Here is a 22832-nt window from a genome sequence, read left to right on the forward strand (position 1 = left end):
CTTTAATATTAAAAATGTTTGGTGTACTGCTGCGCATTGTGCACCCACCTATTGGTGCATATTACTAACGCACCCTTTTTAATAACACTAAAAAATACTGTGCTATTGACTTTAGAACAGGTTTTTGTTGGTCAATGGTGCAGTCATTTTCAGTTCTTCAAAATAGCAACGCGCCAACAATGTGCCTGAACACACCTGGTTGGCGCGATGATGACAGATTTAGACAATGTGGCACTGGACATGAAAATGATAACTGCGTCGGGCTGAAACTAGCAAAAAACCCTGCACCGGGTGTATGATAAGTGCATTGTATCAAATGATTAAATGTTATTACATAGTAGTTAAGTAGAATGAACAATGAATTTGAATTAATTGCTTAAAATGTTTTGTTCTACAAACTCATTGAGCTCAGTACTGTGCATTTAATACTACAATATACTAATAAAATAGATTTGATCTGATTCTTGGTAAATAAAACAATCAGACAAATACAATAAAAATACAAAAGGATTTTCTGAAAGTTTATTGTATATCACTAATCAAGGCACATTTGCATCTTTGTACAAAACATGATAAAGTAGAATGTCAAATCAATTGCATTTTGGAGAATATTACATATTAATTGATTAGAAAAAACATACAAAACATCTACAAAATTGTCATACACAATTACAGCACTTGAATAATCTCTTGGCTTTATGTGTGGACAGACTAACATCAAGTTCTATGACACATCAAGATGAAAGTTTTGGTTAATAAGTCTTAATAAGTCTGGTCTTAATAGGAACCATATGGGTGATTTGAAGTGTTTGTGTGTGTGTGCAAGTGTTGTTAATACAGCATTAAGAAACTTCAAGTTTTATGACATGATTTTCAGCTACTAATCACAGCTGAAAACAGCATCTTCTTATTCAAAGCTTCACTTTATCTCACTTATTCCTATGTGAAATATTCACACTAAGCCCTGCTAAGAATACTTCTCCAAATACTCCTTTCTTTTGCAATATTACCGATGCCGAAGCTTGGCGGTAAGTCCTCACAAATGAATAGACAATAGAATAAGAGCCTTTAGGGGCTCTGAGCCCCCTCGAATATGGTTCGATATGTCTGAGGTGTGCTGTCAGCCACTGGCGTCTCACTCTGGGGGAAAAGAGTCGGTCTGGTCTTAACTGGGATACGCAGGAAGCGTCCAGAGGTGACAAGGTCTCCATAACCACGGGCGTGAGAGAAAGCATAACCAGATCGCCGTGTGCTGATTCGTCTCCGGGGGAATTTGCGAGGCAGCGGTGGAGGGACAGCTTTGGCCTGTCTGACTTTGTGTCGTACCTGTAGAGCGGAAGAAAGATATAAGAAGAAAATATACAGTGAGTGGACAGGAAAGAATATCATTAGTAATGAATAAGCAGAAAGAAGGAAAAATGAATGATTCCTGCTCATGAGATTATGACCCCACTGATTGTGGATTCCAGAAATAACCTTGACATTACGCCTCAGCGTGAAGCAGCCATGCCACTGCATCCCACAGCTCTGACTCATTCTACACATGCGTTCTACTCATAAAGGGAGGAAGATCTCACATTGTCATCCTGTGCTGAGTACTGGCGCATTGCCTGAGAGAGTTTTAATGTGCTCTTAGAAAAGAACTACTTTAAATAGTAAATATCAGTGCTTGACATTTTTTGCTTACCAGCCACTGTGCCTAATGGTTTCTAGCCACTCAACATTTTCATTGGCCACAATTTTGACATGCATACCATGGGATATCAGATATTTTTAATATTATCTTATAATTTGGCAGCAGGTATACTGAGCTGCTGTTACTTTGTTACTGACGTACGGATTCATTATACTGATGTAACCCCTCCTGTTTGAACTACCCGCTCCAAGCGGGACTCGAACCCGGGTCCGCCGGCAAGAGAGTCGGACACTCTAACAAGGAGGCTAAAGGCTGCAACCACTAGTGTTAGTCGCTAGAGCGTCTCTTGAGAAAAGAGGAGTGAGGTTTACTCGCACAGCAACTACTAGCTGGCCTCTGTTACACTCACCCCTAAACCTCACTCCCATCGGGTCACGGCACCAATGTAACCCCTCCTGTTCGAACTGCCCGCTCCAAGCGGGAATCGGACCTGGGTCTGCCAACATGAGAGTCGAAGGCTTTAACAAGGAGGCTAAAGGCTGCAACCACTAGTGTCAGTCGCTAGAGCGTCTCTTGAGATCAGAGGAGTGAAGTTTACTCGCACAGCAACTACTATCTGGCCTCTGTTACACTGATACACGTGCGTTTTCTTTCTCAACCGTTTACGTTCACTTAAACATACAGTAACTGGCTGTGTTTACGCGAATGTTCACCAAGACCGGCATTTTTACATTATTTTGTGTGTATTTGACCACAATAAACAGTGAAAAATAACTCAATTTAGTATTGAGAGGCGGCTTTATGTAAATCACACCTGCAAACTTGCCGCTTTTCGGCGACAATCGCCGTTTTCTTGGTCAATTGGGTTATTTACGCGAATTGCGTAGAACCGAAGAGTTTTTGTGTGTAACGTTACCGAACGGTTTCCGGGTGCAATCTTTAACAGTTCACAGTCAGCTTGTTTTAAGCGCGGAACACACTTCAATCCGAGTTCCTACACGAACATATTAAGTATTCAGTCCATTTTATCACGAAATTCAAACGATAAATGCCGTTTTGACGCTCTATGTGGCGTGACTGGTCACTGATCACAGTTCAAGCGACGCGCACGCACGTGAACACGATCATCTGTGAAGGCGATCGATCATCTCTTACTAAAAAATAAACATGAATGACCATCTGAAGGTATGCTGAGGATACATTACAACTTACTGTCATGTATATGTGGTGTAATCGCTAAATCAGTGTTTCAGCGGCGGAAAGACCTCAATATAACTGCTTATAAACTAAACAATGTCATGTAACGTTAGCATCACATTTACCTCAGGCAGTCTGTCACGGAGCGCACGCCTGTCACTGAGCGCGTGTCTTCACCTCTCTCCGGTCTCACACGCTCCTTGTCACCTGAGTTCTAGAACTGCAATTCCCATCATTCCCCTCTGCTATCATTTGTTCCCAGCCCTGTCTGGTTGTCTATTCAGTATCCTCACATCCACCTGTTTGTCATTATCCACCCTTTATCTGGACTGCCTTGTTCTTTGTTCTTTGTGAAGTGTTGTTTTGCCACGCTGCATGTTGCTACGCGTTTCCTTTGTGGTTTATGTCAGTGATTCCTTGTTTCATTACCTGATTCAATAAAGTTCTGCAGATGGATCCGCCTGCCTCTACTTCGTCTTTACACAGTCATTCAGTGTGCACAGAATTTTATTCACTAGAGAAATCAACTCTTTCACTAAATATATGCACTATATTAGCCTATATATTCATTATATTCTACTTAACCTGTTAGTGATGTCTTGATTATTTCATGCATGTTAAATAAACCTGTCATGAAAATGACAGCCACTGTGTATAAATTATTATATTTCAACAACGAATTGGAGAAAAAAACTATTTTATAATTAGATTTAGAAGTTAATGCAAAAACTGCCTTATGTGAAGTTTACATGTTTGCATACAATGTGTTATTTGAGTGTTGATTATTATACCTAAAAATAAATAGCAACTGAATTTAGGCTAATAATTTGGGCTCTGTTGTTAACCTTTAATATTAATGTGCAAGTAAGGGCTCCCTATTTAATTTACAGCAATATCTTCAATAAACTTTTAGATATAATTTAATTCATTCAAGGACAGACACATTTCTTCTTCTTCACTAAACCACTGTTAAATATGAAAAATAAATAAAAAGCAATTTTGTAAAACTGCTGTACCGAACTCGTACCGAACCGTGATTTCAAAACCGAGGTACGTACCGAACCGTCAGTTTTGTGTACCGTTACACCCCTACTGGCAGTCTTTTATTTTTTGTGTCACAACACTTCCTTGAGTTCCAGGCGTTTCTGTGTTGTAAATAAAATAATTTTTAAAATATTAAATGTGTCATTCTCTTTAAGTCATGCTCAGAAATGTGTCATTTGCATATTAAACCCCCCTGCGACACTGTCAACTTTTTTTACTCTGAGGAGTTTGCAGGTCTGGTAAATGCACTTTGGGTGTGAGCACAAGATCTGCGGGAATGAGTAAAATTATGTGCTTTACTCGCAATCCCATGCCGAAATTCAAGCCCTGTAAAACCAACAATATTTATCCGGAGAAAATGAAAAAACGTAAGGAGGACACACCGTGATTCAATGCCCAAGAGTGGGCCGCAACTGGATAATTAACATCTTTTCTTCTAATAGAAGTCTTATGCTCACTAATTCTTTGTTTTAATTGACGTGACGTTTTCCCAACATAACCCAAACCACAAGGACATCGGATCAAATAAACAACATACATAGAGACATGTGATCACAGAATTGATTCTATATTTTTTACCAGTTCTTGGATGAGAGAAAAAATATGTTTAAAATTTATTATTGCACTGAGCACAATTATCACATCGATAATTACCCTTCTGTATTGGACTGAGTAATCTCTGAGACGGGCTCAGAATGTCACTCTGAAAACGAGCATGTACTAAGTGATCTTTTAAATTCCTAGCCCATAATCAACGGAGGATGCTGAAAAAATAGCACTCAATTCAGGTGTCACAATTCACCAGTGTGAGTGCCTGTGATCACCACCAGAGGGCACTCCAACCCGGACTGTCATTCCATCAAAGACTACATTACCCATTATCCTTTGCCCGGACTCATCATCACTCATTGTTTGCACCTGTGTCTCATCACCTCATTACCCCAGCCTATATAAACCATGTTCACTCTGTCATTCACTGCGAAGTCTTGTTTGTCTGTTTATACTGCATTTCTGAGCATTCTCCCTGGTTTCATGTCTCTTGGGTTTGGATTTAGTGCCTGTTCCGTGGATTACCCGTTTGCCTGTCTCTTTTGTCTTGTTTGCCTTATTGGACTGATTAGATGTAATGACCTCTTGCCTTTTTGATGACTACGAGTGTGGATTACTCTTTAAATAAAGCTGCGTTTGGATCCTCTACCTTCTGTCTCAGAGCAGTACGCTACATCAGGATGAATGAGTTGTAATAAAAGTAAAAGAATGAGATTTTTGGATATTTTTTTATCCTCTTTTCCTACACACCTATCTATTACCAACAGGTGTGCGATGGTAATTGTCAATTTAAAAGACTACAATTGAAAATGTATATTATATATACTATTCAACCCGCCAAAGTGGTAGGAGTGACTGCATTACTGCTGAAATCCACCTGCATTTGGCTGTTTGGCAGGTTTTAATGTCAAGCCCTGGTAAACATTTAGTAAAAGGAGCGTGTGATGCCAGTCAATGGCCATTGCACAATATTCTTATGGAAAAACCAATTAAATTGAATGTCTCTGAGGTTCATATGGACATTTGGACTCAAGACCTCCTCTGGTCTTGACTACAACATTGCAATAATGTTATAGTCAAGACTAGAGGAGGTCTTGAGTCCAAATGTTTCAGAGCCCATGAAAATATGGTCTCGCACTATGGTATTGAGTACAACAACACTGATCAATTGTATTACTGAAGGAACTGGTAGAATCACCCACCTTGTCGTTGATAGTGGGCTTGAGTTGGATGAAGAGGAACCGTTTTGCCACCACAGGCAGTGAGCACAATATGGTGGTCAGTAAGATGGTCAGCCACGCATTCGGCTGGTTTAGGGAGTTTCTTGCAGTCCCTGAGAAAGTCATTTGAAGCCGTTTAAAACGCACAAAAACAGCAGGACGAGCAAATGTGGTTAGGATGAAGGGACACTCACCAATGAAAGGAAAAGATGAAGTGAAGATCAAGTACATGCCGTTGCTGTACATGGTGAAGGTGACAGCAAAATACACAGAGAGACTGCCCCACAGGAAGAACTGATTCACTGCTGTCCAATAGTATGTGTCCAAACCCAGCTTAAACACACATAAACAGTGTTTGTAAGCATGAGTACATTCAAAATTTGGGGTTTATATGTTTTTTTTTTTCTAAATTAATTTTTAGAAATTAATACTTATATTCAACAAGAATGCATTCAATTAATCAACAGTAAAGATTTTTATAATGTTACAAAAGATTTCTATTTCACAACCTTCTACTCTTCAGTTTTATCATGGTCGGTTTCCAAAAAAATATTAAGCAGCACAACTGTTTTCAACAGTGATAATAAGAAATGTTTCTTGAGCATCAAATCATCATATTAGAATGATTTCTGAAGGATCATGTGACACTGAAGACTGGAGGAATGATGCTGAAACTTCCGCTTTGAATCACAGAAATAAATTACTTTATATTTTTTATTTAAAAAATATATTAAAATAGAAAAGAGTTATTTTATCATATTTCACAATTTTTTATTGTATTTTTGAATTAATAGTATTTTTGAGTAATATAGAACACTTTTTCAAAAACATTTAAAAATCATATGGACCCCAAACTTTTGAATGGTACGGTACAGTGACCATAAAACAATTTGGAAATGTGTAACGATTAAATTTTTAAACGATCAAATTTTTGAGTATAAGACATAAATATGCGCTAATAACTGTTGTGCTTTTTTTGTATAGTGTTGAATGAGAATTTACCTGCACACTGACGGCAATGAGCAGACAGGTCTGCGCCAGCAGGGCAAAGGACTGATAATCGGCGATATCTTTGCCGTCATCTCTGACGGTGTCGCACATGGCTGCCCAAGGGACGAAGAAGAGGATGAGTGAGCTGTAGCAGCTGTGCAGCAGGATCCTCGCAAAGGCCTTCTTACTGAAATACTGGTTCAGCTGTCCCGGAGCGTACAGCTGGGGGTGCTGGAAACTCCAGCGGTCATTTACGTCCTGCACACGCACACATGTTCATGAATGAATTTACTTTCATGACGCTGAATGTAGCATGCTAATCCAAGGGTGGGGTATATTGATATGATATACTGTATGATGACATACTTGATCAAAGAGACTGAGTCCAATAACAGGTAAAGCCGTATACACCAGGTTGTAGAGCGTAATATACCACTCATCATACACCGTCTGCGGAGAGAGCAGAACACAAAAAAATTAGAATGTATGCTAAAATATTCTGTTCATTTTTCAATTCACACTTTCACTCAATTGTTTTGCTGATACAAAATTTTAAAATAAAAATGTAATTTATATTATAATGAATTATTTTATAAATATACATAATTATTATATAATTAGATTTTTTTAAATGTACATTTAATATAAATGTAATTTCATGCATTAAATTCATTTCACTCGGACTGTACAGTATATATAATATCATTTAAAGATATCAAATATTGTACACAGAATTGCTGAACTGAAAATCTGTAGATTTTAGAACGAACAGTGTATTATTTCGGCACAGTTAACAACCAATGTCAATAATCTCAAGTCACCAAACATCATAAATCACTAACTGTAGTACAACCAAATTCATGTGATATGATTTCAAAGATTTCCATCTCACCTGCGCAGAGAAGCCACAGAAGAAGCCGTACCAGAAGTGGACGAAGGTGAAAGTGAAGTTCTTGTAGAAGAAGTAGCGCAGGAACTTACACATGCGCAGATAGGACCAGCGGCCGTGTACCAACAGGAGGCGCTGGAGGTAACGGAACTGGGCGAAGGAGAAGTCACTGGAGAGAACCGCCTGCATGCCCTCCTGCCCACTAATGCCAACGCCAATATGGGCAGCTATAGAGGTCATAAGGAGTTGAAAGTTTGGATTTGTTTTCAAACAGACAGTCTTTAGTTTATATATACTGTTTATGTTGTAAAGTTTCCATTTTTGTCACTGACCCATTGTTTCTTATGAGCGCATATAATATTATGCTTCTCAGATCACTTTCTGCGCCTTTCACACTCATGCCATATCTCTTTGTGAGAAACACTCACTTTTGATCATGCTGACGTCATTGGCTCCATCTCCAATAGCTAGAGTCACAGCTTTCTTGTGCTTTTTGACAAGTTCCACCACTTGAGCTTTCTGAAGAGGGGTAACCCTGCAACAGATGACCGCTTGGCACATACATGCGGTCCTCAAAAGCTCCAATTCCATGTCCTTCTGCAGAGCAAATGCCTGGGCACAGAACATTGGGAGAGACAAAGATTTAAAACAGATTTCTACTAATCAACTGTTGCGTTTTATTGAACTTATGAGGAATGGATCCTCTTTACGATTAATAAACCAAGGTTAGATTTCTCTTACCAGACTGTGGCCATTAATTACCAGTCCGTACTCCCCATTGACCTTCTCGTCTTCCACTACCTGAGATTTTTTACCCAGAAATGTGCTCTTTTCCATGGGTGGCTCATCCCCTGATTCTGGTGACATCTTTTTCCTGGCATTTCTGAACATAGAGTATGGATCACTTAATTTCATATGTGATCCATCTGAAATGGTTTATAGCAGGGGTGTCCAAACCCAGCCATGGAGGGTTTAGCTCCAACTTTCCTCAACACACCTGCCTGGAAGTTTCTAGTATGCATTGTAAGAGCTTGATTAGCTGGTTCAGGTGTGTGTTTAATTGGGGTTGGGGCTAGACCCTGCAGGACAGTGGCCCTCCAGGAGCAAGATTGGACACCCCTGGTTTAGAGATAGAGAGATGAAACTCACACAAGCTCCTCTCGCACTTCTTCTGCTGTGTTGGCCGCCACTATGAAGATCTCTTTCATTTCCTCTCGGAGCATATTGCAAGCATAACCAATGTTCTCAGCCGTCTCTGTGGAAAATTATAATGGTTTGCGTGATGAGAGGCTGGAAACATCAACTAGACCAGCACCAATCCAGCATAGCATAAGCTGGTCTTTTGAGAAGGTTCATCGTTAAAAGCTACATTTGTGGTAAATAAATGAGTGAATTCACCCTGTTTGTCTCCTGTCAACACCCAGATTTTGATGTCAGCTTTGGCAAGTTGCTCAATGGTCTGAGGCACTCCATCTTGAAGTTTATCCTCAACTGCAGAAGCACCAAGGAGCTGAACGCACATATAAACATATACTTCACATAAGAATAAATACTCAGAAATAAGAGAAATCCCATTGGCTTACATTGAAGGAGGAACATCTACAGTAGTAAACACCCTAGCTTTAGCATTCCATGTGATGGGGATTTTACCAGCATATCCTTCTCGAGCTCTTCATAAATAGCATCCAGTTTTCCCTCGCGGTCATCCAGTGCCGTGCTGGCCTCATGATGTCGCTTTCTCCATTCCTCAAACTTGTCTTCATCTAAATCCTTATAGGCCAAAGCCAGTGTCCTCAGACCTTCTCCAGCATATTCCTGGGATTGTGATAGTCAAACATGAGTTACTCACACAGCACAATCTCATGGAATCACTCAGCACAATCTCATGGAAACACAAATTTAGCTCACGTTAAGGTGTTCTGTGGTGACCTCGGTGAGTTTGGAGGCTGATGGATGCAGCCTCTCGTAGATAATTGTGTCGGCTCCCTTACAGTACAGTGTCAACTTGCCCTCTGGATTACGAACTGAAGAAACCCATACGTACTTGACGATATTGTACTGGAGATTGTTGTAATTCAGAATGTTTGAATGTACTGCTCAATTCAAATCATGGTCTCACCAATAACAGACATCCTCTTGCGGACGTTGTTGAAGTCCAGCACTGCCAGTAGCTCGTAGGTGATGGGCACTCCCATCTCCACCACAGAGATGGTCTCTGGGGTACGAGAACGAAATACAAAGCCAAAATTCCTTGCTGCCGTGACCAGAGCCCCCTCATCTGGAGACTGAGCTTGGTAAAATAGCTCTCCTGTGGAGAAAGAGATGCCAGTCTTTATATATTAGTCAAAATAAATCATCTAAAATCTGGTCCCAATTTGATTTGAATTCAATAGGATGGATGATATATGAAATTCAATAATAGTTTTTTTTTAATAAGAAATGTACTATAAAGGTTATGATAATGATTATATTTGGAGGTTTCACACCTATATATGCACGGCAATAGCACAGCTGTACATAAAATATTGCACTTCACACAACATATCAGGAGTTCAAAAGAGAACAAATTGTTGGTGCACGTTTCACTGGCTCATCTGTGACTAGGACAGCAAGTCTTTGTGGTCTATCGAGAGCTATGATATCCAGGGTAATGTCAACATACCACCACGTAGAAAGAACCACATCGACCAGGAGTAACGGACGGCGTAAAAGGAAGCTGTCTGAAAGGGATGTCCAGGTATCCAAAAAACATAAAACCACAGCTGCCCAACTCACTGCAGAATTAAATTAAATTAAATTAAATCTTCACTGTCCCACATCCGTGGGAGTTACGGTGTGGAGAAGTCCCAAAGAGTCTTAACCCCCAGAGTGAAGCACAGGGGTGGATGATGGTTTGGGCTACAATATCATGGCATTCCCTACTTGCCATCACTGCCAAGGACTACCAAACCATTATGCAAGACTATGTGCACCTAATAGTTCAAACATTGTACCCTGAACGGGGTGCCGTTTATCAGCATGATAATGCACCAATACACAGCAAGATTTCTGACAGAGTGGTTTGATGAACATGAAGGTGTAGTAAAACATCTACAAGATCTAAATATCCTGAGCCACTTTGGGGCGTTTTGGAGGAGCAAGTCAGGAAACATTTTCCTCCACCAGCATCACAGTGACCTGGTCACTGTTCTGGAAGAGGAATGGCTCAAAATCCCTCTAGCCACTGTGAAGGACTTGAATATCTCATTCCCAAGATGAATTGATGCTGTATTGGCCGCAAAAGTAGACTCTATACCATACTAATTAATTATTGTGGTCTAAAACCAGGTTTCAGTTTCATTGTCCAACCCCTGTATATTGAAAACACTGTTCCAGATTTAGTTGAATTTATCTGTCTTTAAATATGTTGAGAATCCCTTGTGAATAGCTAATAGTGTTGTAGAGCGTGCACTAGATGGCACTCACCTTCTGTTTTTTCCTCAGGCATGACAGTGTGGCAGAGCGCCAGCAAACGGAAGAAGGCCTGGACCTCTGGAGAGCCCAACTTCACCGCTTCCACCAGCTTATGGTCATGGAAAGAGAACTTTGGGTCGGCAAGAGAGTTCCAGGAGAAATCAACCTTCTCTGTCTTCTATAAATGAGGAGGAAAAAGGAAAAAAGGAGTAAGAAAAATAGATATTTTTTCATTCTTAGGGAAGTCACTATTTACTCAAGCAAATGTTTATGAAAATGTTTTCAACTTTGTAACCTCTAACCTCAGTGACTTCAACCCTCTGCCCGGCAAAGTCCACAACCTCACCTGAGGAATGTAAAAACAGGTAAACTACTGTATACCTTGTAGTTGAAATTGTTACATGCAATGTGACACGTTCTTACCATATGATTTTCCATTGATGGAGCACCTGTTGAAGGTCATGATGTTCTGGGTCAATGTTCCCGTCTTATCAGAGAAGATATATTTGATCTGACCCAGCTCCTCATTGAGAGTGGTCGTCCTGGCCTGGGCTGGTGTGTCACTCTTGACGTGGTACATTTTACGGTCCCAATCAATGAAATAGCTGTTCCCTAGACGAAGGATCTCAACACTATTGACAGGGAAAAAGATCAATAGCATTTTAGTCACACTTTATATTACGTGGCCTTAACTACTATGTACTAATATTAAATACTTACAAGACTCTGGACTATTACTGTGTAACTAAAAGATTTACATCGTGATGTAACTCCATGTAATGAAGATATGCAATATGTTTGCAAATAACCAAATCATTTGGATTAAATATAAATTAATATAAATTCTGACCTGACATAGAGAGAGATGGGCACTACAGTGTTGAGGATGATGACATAGGACCAGAAGGTGAGAAATGCTGAGAGAGCTGCATTCGTCCCATTGTCCCTGGGGAGGAAGGCAATGAAGGAATTCCCTTCCTGGTATTCCCAAATGCCATTTCCAATGGACAAGATGGTGCACATGAAGGCCAGAAAACCAAAAATCTAACAAACAAATTAACAAGATTTTAAATGAAACATCACTCACAAACATAGGTCAAAAATATTTTGTAAAGATATTTACATGAATCGACTTACAAATATCACCAGGACATTCATAAGATGATCAATGCTGGTTCTCTTGAAGATGGATTTGCCAGAGTTCTGCATGAGCTTTGTGTCAGGACCTAACCAGATTTGGACAGAGCTGTTAAACTATATTATAATCTGAGAAACTTTGGGCCAGATTTACTAACAGCTTGCTCCAGTGCAAACCCGTTTTTTGGTGTTTAAAAACTACAGTCAGGATTTACTAAAACATTAGCAATGAAAAGGCGCAGACATGTGGCTGACCTTATTGCATATACAAGAGTTTCCTTTTCAGATGCAAAATTCATGGGAGGAGAATATTTAAATAAATCATGCAATGCTTGATTTTTCAAGGGGTCTTTTTTTTCCCATTATGACGTTTGCATGGTTGTCACATTCAAAAACATCATAATGAATAAGTAATAGGCTATTTTCTACCCTGATTTTGTGCCTAGCTCTTGAAACGCTTGTTTTTATGGGCGTACCGCATTGAACACCTGGATGTAAACACCCACTGCTATGATTGGATAACAGTTTTGCATATTATAGTTTCATATTATTCGACTCCCCCGTCAGTACACGTGGGGAGTTGTTTTGAAAACTTCCAATGTAGATAAATGGCAACCGGAATGATTCGCCCATACATGTTCGACCCAGTCTGATCCCGAATCGCAGGACAATGAACCAACAACTCCTCAAATACAAAGGATACTCCAGCCTGTGACAGCGTGGTAAGTTATTGTTAATTATGTTTAGTTAGACATGTACACACAATCAGTAGATATCAAACGATCTGTAACTGCAATACTATCACATATAAAAAACAATTTTATTTTCACCATTACTGTCGGATCCAATACAGAAGGCACAGCATAGTTTTTTAATTTCATTCTATCTTGTTTACAAAAGAATCCGCGGTGAAATGAAGCGAACAAACGCACAATGTCTTACCCACGTGAGCTGGAACTTCAATTAAGTTCAACCGCATTCCTAACATTGGAATCCGAAGGAAGCTTATGCAGCGACTGTGTTCTTCCACAACCAGGCACTGCACAATATTTTAACTTCAACGCAGTGTTAATTTTGACAGCAAATTTTGTCATAGTCTTTTGACTAAAATGCCATTTAGTTTTAGTCATATTTTAGTCACCTGAATTGTTTTTAGTTTTAGTCTAGTTTTAGTCGACTAAATCTACAGTAGATTTAGTCTCCTAAAATCTAATGAGTTTAGTTAAATTGTAATACATTAAGCATTTAAGCATTACATAACCGACTGTCCCTTGAACTGACATTTTGACATCATTTTGTTCTTGACATTAAAAATACATGAAAGAGAGCTCAATTAACTTTTTTAGTGTGTTTTTTAAAAACATATATATAGTTTTTGTAACTTTGTATTTCTGTTTTAGTTAGTAGGCCATATCAGATTAAGCTAAAGCTTCAAATAAGTTTGTTTATTTATTTTTTTAATTTAAGTTAATATTTATTTAATTTCAAGTAATGAAGTTTTTTTTTATGGTTTTAGTTACTATTATAAGTACTATTATAACCCTGATACTTTATTGAATATATGTCAAATACTGGTCTTTCCTCCTGACTATGAATTAAATAGGAATGAAATTGAATACAGTTTATTGTGTAACCAAAAACAAATATATAATGTGTGACTTTTAATTATAAACAAGCTTGAAATACACCGGGACTCTTATTTTGAAATGCGCCTTACTATTGCAGTTGGTGGATGCTTATTCAAGTTCGGATGAGGGAGATAAAAAATGCATTGTCACAACCGTCTAATACATATTACTATATAAACATCGTAAAGTAAACATTGTCATTATTCATCAGAATTAGTTCATAAACAATTGCCTGGCATAAATGTGCGCTATTCATTGATTGTGAGCCTGTGATCCTCTGGAGCGCTGGATGGGGGATGAGCCTGTAGAAGCTCAACAGCGCCGTGTTTTCCAGCGGTTAGATCAACACGTTCAAATCAAATGTACGTATCTGTTACACACGACATCAGTTCTGACTGGATCTCTTCCCTAATCGTCCCTCCCTAACATTTTCGTCTCGTTTTTATTTGTTGACGAAAATGACAGTTGATTTTGGTCATAGTTTTAGTCATCCAGAACTAGTTTTTATTTAGTTATCGTCTCGTTTTCGTCAGTGAAAAAAGGTTGTTGACGAAAATTATGACGAAAATTATTCGTCAACAAAATGAACACTGCTTCAACGGCATGTTTATTGCTTGGTAGATCGATTCGGTTTAGCGCTACATAAGCCTTTGTTATTTACCTATTACATGTCACGTGCGAATCAGTGTGCTATAGAATTAGGCGTTGGCTTTTGAGGCAGTGTTTTGCCACTCTCTGACGTCATAGGGAGGCAAATTCGTAGATCCCTCGTTTGATGAGCCAGCTGTCAATAAAAACTTTTATTTGACAAACAAGGAAGTTTTCAGCTCCGAAACTTACAGGAATTTCTTATATTACGTTGACCTTTTATATATCAAAAGCTCAAGGAAAAGTTGATATCTCAATTCATGACCCCTTTAAGATTTGCGGTAGTCAATATACTGGGTATTTTGTACAATATTTAACACCCCAAAAAAGCCATTTGCCGTGTTTAATAAATCTGTCCCTTTAAATATAACCACAAAACACCCATTTTCAGTATGATTCCGCACCTCCAAACACCACCAAGCCGAAGCACCACTCTGTGTTTCTGAGAGTACATCCTCTGAGCAGAATCCTGTCATTATCCACAGCAAATGTCTCTCCTCCCACCGTCAGAGTTCCTGTGAACTTATCCAGACGGTTGTTTGGAGGCTCGCAGCGCATCTCACCTGAGACATACAGCATTTATTTAATATGCGGACAGCAAACAAGTGACACATTTTGTCTAAATATATTAAGTTATCCTGAATACAAACTTAGAGCCCTGAATTTATAAACATTGTGACTCTAGACAGGAGACATGTTTTTCAATTTTAATGTCCTAGCAACCACTCAGAACACCTTAGAAACTACTTAGCAACATGATATCATTCCGGTTACATTATGAGCATCTGTATTAGTGTCACTCACCATTAAATGCTGCTAGTCTCTGGATGTCATTGCCCAGGTCTCCTGTGATTGTCAGAGCTTGCTTCACCTTCAGGTTAGTCTCTCTGTGAGAGACAGGGAAAGAGAGACCGATGATGGCTCCGGGACACAATTATTACAGATGAAGTCCATGTTTACATGCACATGCTCAGTTACTAACCCGTCCAGCTCAGCCGTCTCAATGTAGATGAGGTTGAGAGGTTCACTACTAGAGAGCAACAACAGATCAGCCTAGAGCACAGGAAAAACGGGTTCATTTTTTTAAAGTTGCTTACAAAGATGTAATGACTTATAAAATAATAAATCATGTTTTTTGCAATATACAAATTTTGGCAATGTATAGTTTTCACATGACATCACAGCCTTATAGGAACACTCAAGGGCAAAACAAGGCTTTCCTCCATTGGCCGCCAGTTATTTTTACCAAGTTTGTACCATGTACTAATGTTGTAAGAAAGTGATATTAAAAGACCAAATTCATACACTTGACTGATAATGGATACTACTTATAGGCAAGCAGATGAACCTAGAATATAAATACAATGCTCAGTTTCTAATTAATAATTTTTTCCATAGAAACACTGAACCATTTAGTGCGTTGTGTTCAAAATCTGAGCTCATCTGCTCGCCTATAAATAGTATGCATCATCAGTGTGTACTGAATTTGATCTTTTACTTTCACTGTTTTAGTAAGGTTTTTCACATTACGTGTTTTAGAATATCTCCCTGCTTTTGGTAAGTGAAATAGTGCAGCACACTCTCAAAAATAAGAGTACAACATTTTACCTTTTAAGTTACAAGTGTCCGTCACTCGGGTGGTACCCTTAAGGGTAAATTTTTGTACTTCTAAGTCAGGGGTAGACAAGTTCGGTCCTAGAGAGCTGATGTCCTGCAGAGTTTAGCTCCAACCCTACTAAGCCACCACAGTATGAAACTCATGGCTCCCAGCATGCATTGCAGCATTAAGTATGTCACCATTGTTGAGATTCATATGCTGATTCTTGATATCTGCGTGCGTTTCTCTGTTCTGTCTAATATCTGCGTCTAATACATTCTGCCCCCAGAATGTATTTAAAAATCAAAATTCAGAATGTCTGATCGGTGGTACGCAAGTATTGTTGGTGAATATTATTTATTAATAGTTTTAGTCAGTGATGAGTTTAGTCAAGCACTTTTCTTCATGACATTTTTGTTTATGGCTTCTTTTAATTTGAACAGATTATGTGTTTTGTTAACACTGTAACCAAAACCACAAACTCGCATAAAAAGCCAAGAGTCAAAGTGCCCAACTAAAGAAAACACTAATCACCATAATGGTGACCAAACATTTTCAATAAAACATCAACAACTAAACCTCTGGTAATTCTCAATAAGAGCTTCTATAGACGTCTTTCAGGGTTGGAGCCAAACTGCAGGACAGCGGCTCACTAGGACCAAACTTGCCTGCCCCTGCTCTAAGTGGAGCAAAACAATGGTTTAATTGTACCCTAAGGACCAATTGTGTACCTTTAAAGGTACAGTTATACGTTTTGTTTGGAGGAACAAAATTGTACCTCCACTGTACCTTTTTTTCTGAGAGTGCAGGTGTTGTATATGGATCGCAAGTGCCTAAAACGTGCATTTTGTTCAGATATTTTAGTTTGTCTTCTTTAAAGATGGCATGAAAGGCATGAGATCAGATTAATCTGACAGGCCTGTGCTGTAGTTATATGGATGTTTGGCCCTCCAGGTCTATGCAGTCACATGACTGAAAACTATGAATTAAATTGTGGTAAAATAATAGCTGTCACATGTTCAGTTTGTTTATTGCTTGTGTTTGATTCACTCCTTTGTTTCCATGGTCAATGTCATTATGAGTTCAGTTGTTTCAGCTGTGTGTTGTTAATCATCTCGGTTCTGTCTGTTATTTAACCTGCACCCTTCCCTGCACTCTTTGTCCAGTCACCGCTATGTACCGTTCTGTTGTGTTAGTGTGTGTTTCCTTGCCCGTCTGCCTGTTCCTGAGTATTATAATTAAAGTTTGGATTGGATCTTCTGATTCTTCAGTTTGTTCCTGACATAACCACACCATGACAATAGATATTATATTATATTATATTAATTTTATAAATATTAAGTTCTTTGGAGAAGAGTTCTGATGCAGTGTTATTTTAGTATTATTTATATACTACATTTATATACTTGTTTGCCATAAATTTATTTTTTAAAAATAGCATTTAATATCAATACTATAAACTTACTGTGACAAACTCATTGTTTTCCAGCTTGATAATGTCACCCACTTGAACATTCATCCATTTTTCACTTTTCAGCCTGTTTGAGAACATGACATTTAACATTTAATTTATCACCAAATTCATTTTTGGAAGAAAAAAAATACTATAAAAGTCATATGCACCGAGGTTGAACACTTACTCTCCATCAATAAGCACTTCCACTTTTCTGTTGTTCACATGATTGTCGTTCTTGTGCCTGGTCTGTATTGTAGGGAGAACATGGAAACACAAGGCAACAGAGAGACCATATGAGCGGACAGTCACATAAATGTCTGTACTGGACATGGACAGGAAGTAGACTCACAATGTCATCAGAGAGATCTTTGGCTAGAGTTATAGACAGCACTAGCAGAAGTGGAACTACAGTAGTGAACCAGGACAGAGACGAGATTTGAGGAATCAACTGTACAACACAAACATGGTCAAGTCAGTTAGAATTCCTCTCATTTTATAAAACATTTTTTTGAATTTTTTTTGTATTTTCAGAGCAAAATTTTAAGATAATTTATTCATCTTACTGACTGGTTACCTGTAAGATGAGAAGAAAGACAAAGTAGGCATTGGCCAGTCTCTGAAACTGCTCAAACAGATTGAGAGGGAGGAAAGTGAAGACATTGTACTTGGAGGTCTTGATTGCGTTGTCCTGTAAGGATACAAATAAGAAATGCTCATGATATGTTTCAAAAATGTATTTAAAAAAAGGTGCTCCTATTATGCTTTTTCGGAGATGTAGAGTGTAGTATAGCTGTTTGTGAATGTAAAAGGTCTGTAAGGTTTCACAGATCAAAGCAGGATACATGGAGTTATTGTTTCCTTAAAGAAAGAATCGACTCTGAACTGCCTCAAACAAGTCGTCAGTAATTCCAGTCTTACTTCCTCCTCAAACCTACGTAGATTTGTAACAAATTTGCATACTAGAAGCCTGTGGTCTTCACTGGCTGCCCGTGAACAATGTCTACTTTGACCCTCAAACTCTGTAGTTGTAGCTGAGGCCTGAAAGATTTTGGTTTCGTGTTGTGTCACATGTGCAGAAGGTGCTGTTTTCTGCTCTGCAAAAGCAAATCCACTTTGATGCTCTTCCAAAACATTGTTATTGTTCCATTGTTATTGTTTGTATGTATCAAGTGCTGAGGAAATGGGCATTTCGGTTTCGACATGCATGGTAAGCGGGAGACCAACTGACTGAACCATCTGACCAATCAGAGCAGAGTAGACCAATCACAACAGATTGGGCCATCTGACCAACCAGAGCAAAGTAGTCCAATCACAACTGACTGGACCATCTGACCAATCAGAGCAGAATAGACCAATCACAACAGACTGGACTATCTGACCAATCAGAGCAGAGAAGACCAATCACAACTGACTGGACCATCTGACCAATCAGAGCAGAATAGACCAATCACAACAGACTGGACTATCTGACCAATCAGAGCAGAGAAGACCAATCACAAAAGACTGGACCATCTGACCAATCAGAGCAGAGTAGACCAATCACAACAGACTGGACCATTAGACCAATCAGAGCAGAGTATACCAATCACAACAGACTGGACCTTCTGACCAATCAGAGCAGCGCAGACCAATCAAAACAGACTGGACCATTAGACCAATCAGAGCAGAGTATACCAATCACAACAGACTGGACCTTCTGACCAATCAGAGCAGAGTAGACCAATCACAACAGACTGGGCCTTCTGACGAATCAGAGCAGAATATACCAATCACAACAGACTGGATCATCTGACCAATCAGAGCAGAGTATACCAAATCACAACAGACTGAGCCTTCTGACCAATCAGAGCAGAGTAGACCAATCACAACAGACTGGGCCATCTGACCAATCAGAGCAGAGTAGACTAATCACAACAGACTGGGCCATCTGACCAACCAGAGCAGAGTAGACCAATAACAACAGACTGGGCCTTCTGACGAATCAGAGCAGAATATACCAATCACAACAGACTGGATCATCTGACCAATCAGAGCAGAGTATACCAAATCACAACAGACTGAGCCTTCTGACCAATCAGAGCAGAGTAGACCAATCACAACAGACTGGACCATCTGACCAATCAGAGCAGAGAAGACCAATCACAACAGACTGGGCCATCTGACCAATCAGAGCAGAGTAGACCAATCACAACAGACTGGATCATCTGACCAATCAGAGCAGAGTAAACCAATCACAACAGACTGGGCCATCTGACCAATCGGAGTAGAGTAGACCAATCACAACAGATTGGGTCATCTGACCAATCAGAGCAGAGTAAACTAATCACAACAGACTGGGCCATCTGACCAATCGGAGCAGAGTAGACCAATCACAACAGATTGGGTCATCTGACCAATCAGAGCTCTTAGAAAAGAGGGGTTTAGAGAGACCGAATCCTTTATAGAACCCTTTCAGACACTGTGAGAAAAAAATTGATGTTTCAATGTATATTATGAGTAAATTAAAGTGTTTTTGACCCTAGATCCAAGTAAACCTGTAGTAGAAAACCTACAAAAAAATCGTAAAAAATACACCTTTAAAATAGAATAATAGGGGCACTTTAAAAAAGTAAATATATTCCTACTCACCGCGTACATAAACGACAGGTTGAATTCCCTGTCATTAGCTCGCAAATGCCTCTCCTCTGAGGTAAATAAAAAACATAAATAACATTAAAACAGGAAAAGAAACTAGAAAGTTGTTTTATTTCAAGCTTCAAACTGTGTGTGCAGTGTAGTTATGTTATACCTTCTACTTTCTTTTTCTTCACGTTAATTCCACACGCAGACAGCAGGGAGCCCATGTTTCTATGATCAAATCATCACGCTGATAAAGAAAAACCAAACCATGAACACACATATACATTTCTAAAAACATTAAACATGATGAAAACAAAACTTCAAACATCAATTGCTTCAGAATCTTCTAGTATAGAATAAAGAGCTGTATAATCTCACATACGTCAGTTGTATAGAGGTGTGTTTATTGTACTATGATCTACTGTGTCAATGTCAGGATGATCTTTGGTTCTGATGGATTTGTTTGGTAACAACACCTTACAATAAGGTTCCATTTGTTAGCATGACATGAGCTAACAAATAAAAATACTTCTTAACTTCTATTTTCAACATATACATTAACAAATATTAATAAATATGGTAACAAATGTATCAATCTGCCCCCCCCCTCTCAAAATAAATAAATACCATGTGACCATATTTACATGTTTATTCAATAGGGATTTTCTGTTAAAAAAATTCAGGTTTATTAGTCTTACAGTCAAATTATGGCCAGTTTACCAATCTTCCAAACAAAATTCTCATTGTAATGCATTATAATATCTTTCTGTTAGTGTCTAGCTGTGGTTAATGATAAACTGGCAGAAAGTTCAGTGTATTTTACAGCTCTCATCTTATCAGCGCAGGTTATTGATGAGAGGAGCATTACACATATCGGCATCCACACACGTACTGTAGCTGTGCTTCCTGATCTCACAGATGATCACCAAATTCACTGACAGCCATTTTTATAGATGTAAGCATGTTCATATAACTTTGGATACTACATAATAAATAATTCTTGTAATTACTACTAGATCCCTTTAGACGTTCATATTTTTGTCTACATGTCCAAAAATAAGACTGAAAATGAAAACATCTAAAAAAGGCAATACTGTATTTTACTGAGTTCTTTCCCCATCTACAATGAAACTGGCCAAACTGAAACGAATGAAAAGTGTTGAATACGGCCACTCACAACCCTGAACCAAACTCACATCCCTTCATCTCTTTATCTAATCTAATATGATATGGATGGCTCAAAAGTCAACACATCGCCAACGCCCATGTAAAGAATCGCTGTGAAGTATAAAAATGGACGACCGTTTAAATTTAAATCTTTATTTCCAAGCAAAATAGGTTTAACATAGCAGCATCAGTCCTTTCAAACATAAGCTCTCAAAAATAATTTTCCTAATGCATGTTATCAAATGAAACATTCGAAAATAATGACACTGCAAAATAAAGTTCCCTATTATTACATAATTATTATTATATGTTGTTAAACATATTATAAAGTGGTTGCTAGAACATTAAAATAAAAAAGTGTTGATGTTTCCAGCATTATGGAAGGGACTGAGACGGTATCATTTATGATATGTAAAAAAAAAAAAAAACAGACTTAAGCTAAAATCAATAACCACTATAGTGATACATTGGAAGGATACATTAATGCATAACTAAGGCCTTTTTAGCAACCATGTAAAAATTACTACTCTGAGGAACACTTTGTTACATGTGAATTACTGTGTTATATGACATAATGCAATGCAAATGCACTAAAAAACAAGCATGTAGTAGTACATAAGTAGTACAAAACACTCCAATACAAATAACACCAAAAACGATGTAAATAAAACAAATATGATGGGTCATGCAGAGACTTCTGGGAATGGCCATTTCTACACAAACGATTAGACTTTCCATGAAATGTATTGTCTTTTTAAATATGATTTCATGGTACGGTTATTTATGGTCAACTAATTAACAGGGTTTTTTTCCATAGCAATTTATTTTTCTGTTCAACATTTACATATAGAATTGTAATATTCTATCAGTTTGATACGAGTGCCACATTGCCAAGGAAAAGTTAAATGACCATAACTAATGTTGGCGGTAAATGACGTTGGTCTAGAGACCGGTTTTCCCTAGACACCAGGAAAACACTCGAGCCTTCACCATTTATATTCAAGAGTCAACAAGGAAAATCACACACCCTTAAATGCACAAAAAACTTGCCACCTTATCTCTTCGCTTTTGACAAATCTACATTCTTAATGTATATACTGACACAGGTATATGCCGTTGGTCTCATACTCATTACAATGTTCAGTATTTTTTTTTTAACTAAGCACACTGCACTGTAAGTGCCTTTAGCTATTGTAAATAAGTAACTCACTGTACTTTGAGAGTGAAAAACCTTCCTCCTTAAAAAAAATAAAACCTTACAAGATCAACATACCCCCTCAAAAACTCACTAAACATCTATTAAATAATGAAGCTGCCCCAGTTGAAGGTGTCATACCTGAGTCACACGTCTGCCATCCAGGACCCCTAGAGAAACATCAGCGTTTCCGAGTAAACCACCCCCCCATAAACATGCGTGGAAAAGGACACACAGAACCTCACTACAGTTCCCATAATGCAACTGCAAACGAGTCCCCTACTTAAGAGTTCAGGTGAAATGTAAGTGTGTAACCTGACGTCAGGAAGAGGTTTCCAGGGCTGGGCGGAGCCACCAGCTGAAGTTGTGTCCCATGGAAAAGGTTAATGATTGGACGACTGGGTAGG

At 38.6% G+C, this 22832-nt stretch overlaps 1 protein-coding gene across 1 annotated transcript; it reads right to left on the reverse strand.

Moving 5' to 3' along the window:
- Nucleotides 1–495: 495 nt before the first annotated feature.
- On the reverse strand, nt 496–22769 carry atp8b5b (ATPase phospholipid transporting 8B5b). The gene is made up of 28 exons (XM_079804110.1): nt 22567–22769; nt 20233–20310; nt 20073–20128; nt 18019–18132; nt 17794–17892; nt 17629–17690; nt 17454–17526; nt 15374–15444; nt 15196–15278; nt 14796–14954; nt 12116–12204; nt 11829–12022; nt 11402–11610; nt 11281–11324; nt 10991–11156; nt 9645–9833; nt 9434–9549; nt 9176–9340; nt 8924–9035; nt 8675–8780; nt 8267–8408; nt 7954–8137; nt 7529–7752; nt 7003–7086; nt 6649–6894; nt 5841–5979; nt 5629–5759; nt 496–1326 (listed from the first exon to the last, which is right to left on the reverse strand). Exons 2-28 carry the CDS (start codon nt 20285–20287, stop codon nt 1069–1071), a joined length of 3570 nt encoding a protein of 1189 aa, XP_079660236.1. The 5' UTR covers nt 20288–20310; nt 22567–22769; the 3' UTR covers nt 496–1068.
- Between the last annotated feature and the right edge of the window lie 63 nt (nt 22770–22832).

The sequence above is a fragment of the Gobio gobio genome (assembly GCF_949357685.1).
Source record: "Gobio gobio genome assembly, chromosome: 22".
Lineage (NCBI taxonomy): Eukaryota > Metazoa > Chordata > Actinopteri > Cypriniformes > Gobionidae > Gobio > Gobio gobio.

What these genes read in the sequence shown, in the direction of transcription:
- atp8b5b (XM_079804110.1), bottom strand. Translation starts at nt 20,287, where the DNA reads ATGGGCTCCCTGCTGTCTGCGTGTGGAATTAACGTGAAGAAAAAGAAA. An exon ending in GCCTGAGGAAAAAACAGAAG is followed by an intron (nt 9,834 to 10,990) that starts GTGAGTGCCATC and finishes CTTTCTCCACAG; the next exon opens with GAGAGCTATTTTACCAAGCT. An exon ending in TCTGTGGCTTCTCTGCGCAG is followed by an intron (nt 7,087 to 7,528) that starts GTGAGATGGAAA and finishes CTCTCTCCGCAG; the next exon opens with ACGGTGTATGATGAGTGGTA.